The sequence below is a fragment of the Nicotiana tomentosiformis genome, chromosome 6 (assembly GCF_000390325.3).
Source record: "Nicotiana tomentosiformis chromosome 6, ASM39032v3, whole genome shotgun sequence".
Lineage (NCBI taxonomy): Eukaryota > Viridiplantae > Streptophyta > Magnoliopsida > Solanales > Solanaceae > Nicotiana > Nicotiana tomentosiformis.
In genome coordinates, this window is record NC_090817.1 from 32,535,624 (window position 1) to 32,538,015 (window position 2,392).

The following is a 2,392-nucleotide window of genomic DNA, read 5'->3' on the forward strand; positions in this document are numbered from 1 at the left end:
ATGTGAAAGTTAGACGACCGTACCAGAATCAGATCCTTTCATCTTCATGGATGACCCCAAATTAGCCAATGCATCTGCTTCCACATTTTATTCCCTTGGGATGTGGATGATTGACTATTCTCTGAATCGTTCCAACAACGCCTGTACCTTGTTCAAATATTGCTGCATATATTCTTCTTTTGTGTCAAAAATCCCATACATTTGGTTTACTAACAGCTTGGATTCGCATTTATTTCGATGACGTCGGAGCAAAGTCCCCGGGATAGTTCAAGTCTTGCAACCAAATCCTCATACTCAACTTCATTGTTAGTTAATGGAACAGTTTTAATGGCCTGCCTCAGGGTTTCTCGTGATGGCGTGATTAGAACTACCCCGAGACTGGACTTTTTTACATTGGAAGCTCCATCCATGAACAAGGTCCAAACTCCTGATGCAGTTTTCGATACCAATATTGCTTCCTTAGCAGCCAAGGGCACTAATCCGAGACTGAAATTGGCCACAAAGTTGGCCAAAGCTTGCGACTTTATTGCAGTCCTGGGTTTGTACTCAATATCGAATTTGCTAATTTTGACTGCCCATTTAGCCATACGGCCTGAAAATTCAGGCTTGTGAAGGACATTCCTTAAGGGGAAGGCTGTCACAACGACTATCGGGTGGCACTGAAAATAAGGCCTAAGCTTTCGGGAGGCAACTACAAGAGCTAATGTCAGCTTTTCGAGGTATGGATAATATGTCTCCGCTAACGACAACATTTTACTAACGTAATAAACAGGAAATTGTGTACCATCATCCTCTCTAACCAAAACAGCAGTTACCGCCACTTCCGAGACCGCTAGGTGTATTAACAATTGCTCGTCTTCCCCCGGTTTTGACAGTAACAGGGGGATGGAAAGGTACATTTTTAAGTCTTTCAGTGCATGTTGGCATTTCAGAGTCCACTTGAAATTGTTCTTCTTTTTCATAAGCAGAAAGAAGTGATGGCACTTTTCTGAGGATCTTGAGATAAAACTACTTAAAGTTGCCTACCTTCTAATTCATCTTTGCACCTCTTTCGTGTTGTTATTTGGTCCGGGATGTCTTCGATGGCTTTGATTTTGTTGGGGTTAACTTCGATCCCCCTTTGTGAGATGAGGAACCCCAAGAACGTTCGGGAGCCGAGCCTGAAGGCACACTTTTTGGGGTTGAATTTCATATTATGCTTCCTTAGAATGTCGAAAGCTTCTTGAAGATGTTTCAAATGATCTCCTGCATTCAAGGACTTAACTAACATGTTATTGATATACACCTCCATCGTTTTCCCTATTTGTTTTTCAAACATCTTATTAACGAGCCTCTGAGAAGTAGTTGCAGCATTCTTAAGCCCAAAAGGCATCACATTATAGCAATATGTGCTTAAGTTTATTATGAAGAAAGTTTTTTCTGATCCTCCGGGTTTATCTTGATCTGATTGTACCCGAAGTAAGCATCGAGGAAATTCATTAGCTCATTTTCGGCCGAAGCATCAATCATTTGATCAATGTTCAACAATAGGAACTAGTCTTTAGGGCATGCTTTATTTAATCCTTATATTCTACGCATATCCTAAATTTGTTATTCTTTTTGGGTACTACAACTATGTTAGCTAATTATTTCAGATACTTTACCTCCCGGATCGAACCAATATTGAGTAGTCGGGTTACCACTTCTTTAACAAACTCGTCCCTGACCTCGGATATTGGGCATTTCTTTTGCCTTACCGGCGGGAAGTTTGGATCCAGACTCAGCTTGTGGACCGCCATCTCCAATGGGATACCTGTCATATCCGAGTGTGATCAAGAAAAGCAGTCAACATTAGCTTTGAGAAAATTAATAAATCCTAACCTGAGCTCGGGATTTAAACCCGTTCCCAAATGGAACTTCCTTTCTAAAAACTCCTCGAACAAAGCCACTTGCTCGAGTTATTCTATGGTTGATTTAGTCGCATCCGTCTCCTATGGTACATGAAAATATCTCGGAATCTGGTAGGATTCCGATGACTCCTCGCCCTTATCTTCTTCATTCGGAAAGGGAGAACGCATCGGTTCCTGTAATTGTTATTTACCAGACTTTTTTCCCTTGCTGCTGTAAATGATCATTGTGTTCTTCTCCCTTGCCGCTGGTTGGTCTCTTCTTATTTGCTTGATACCTTCTGGAGTCAGAAATTTCAACAATTGGTGCTACGTCAAGGGCACGACCTTCATCTCGTGTATCCGCGGCCTTCCAAGGATTATGTTATAACATATATCGCCATCTACCACTTCAAATATAGTGGTATTTGTTACTCTTTCGGCGTGTGTGAGAAACAAAATCTCTCCTCGGGTTGATACGCTTGTCAAGTTGAAGACAACTAAGAGTTTTGTCGCATGAATAATAT

General features: G+C 41.3%; 1 protein-coding gene across 1 annotated transcript; it reads right to left on the minus strand.

Moving 5' to 3' along the window:
- Positions 1-209: 209 nt before the first annotated feature.
- Positions 210-899, minus strand: LOC138893758 (uncharacterized). The gene has a single exon (XM_070178417.1). The coding sequence runs from the start codon at positions 897-899 to the stop codon at positions 210-212; it is 690 nt and encodes a 229-aa protein (XP_070034518.1).
- Positions 900-2,392: the final 1,493 nt, after the last annotated feature.

Excerpts from the sequence above, each read along its gene's own strand:
- LOC138893758 (XM_070178417.1), bottom strand. The coding sequence starts at position 899 with ATGTACCTTTCCATCCCCCTGTTACTGTCAAAACCGGGGGAAGACGAG.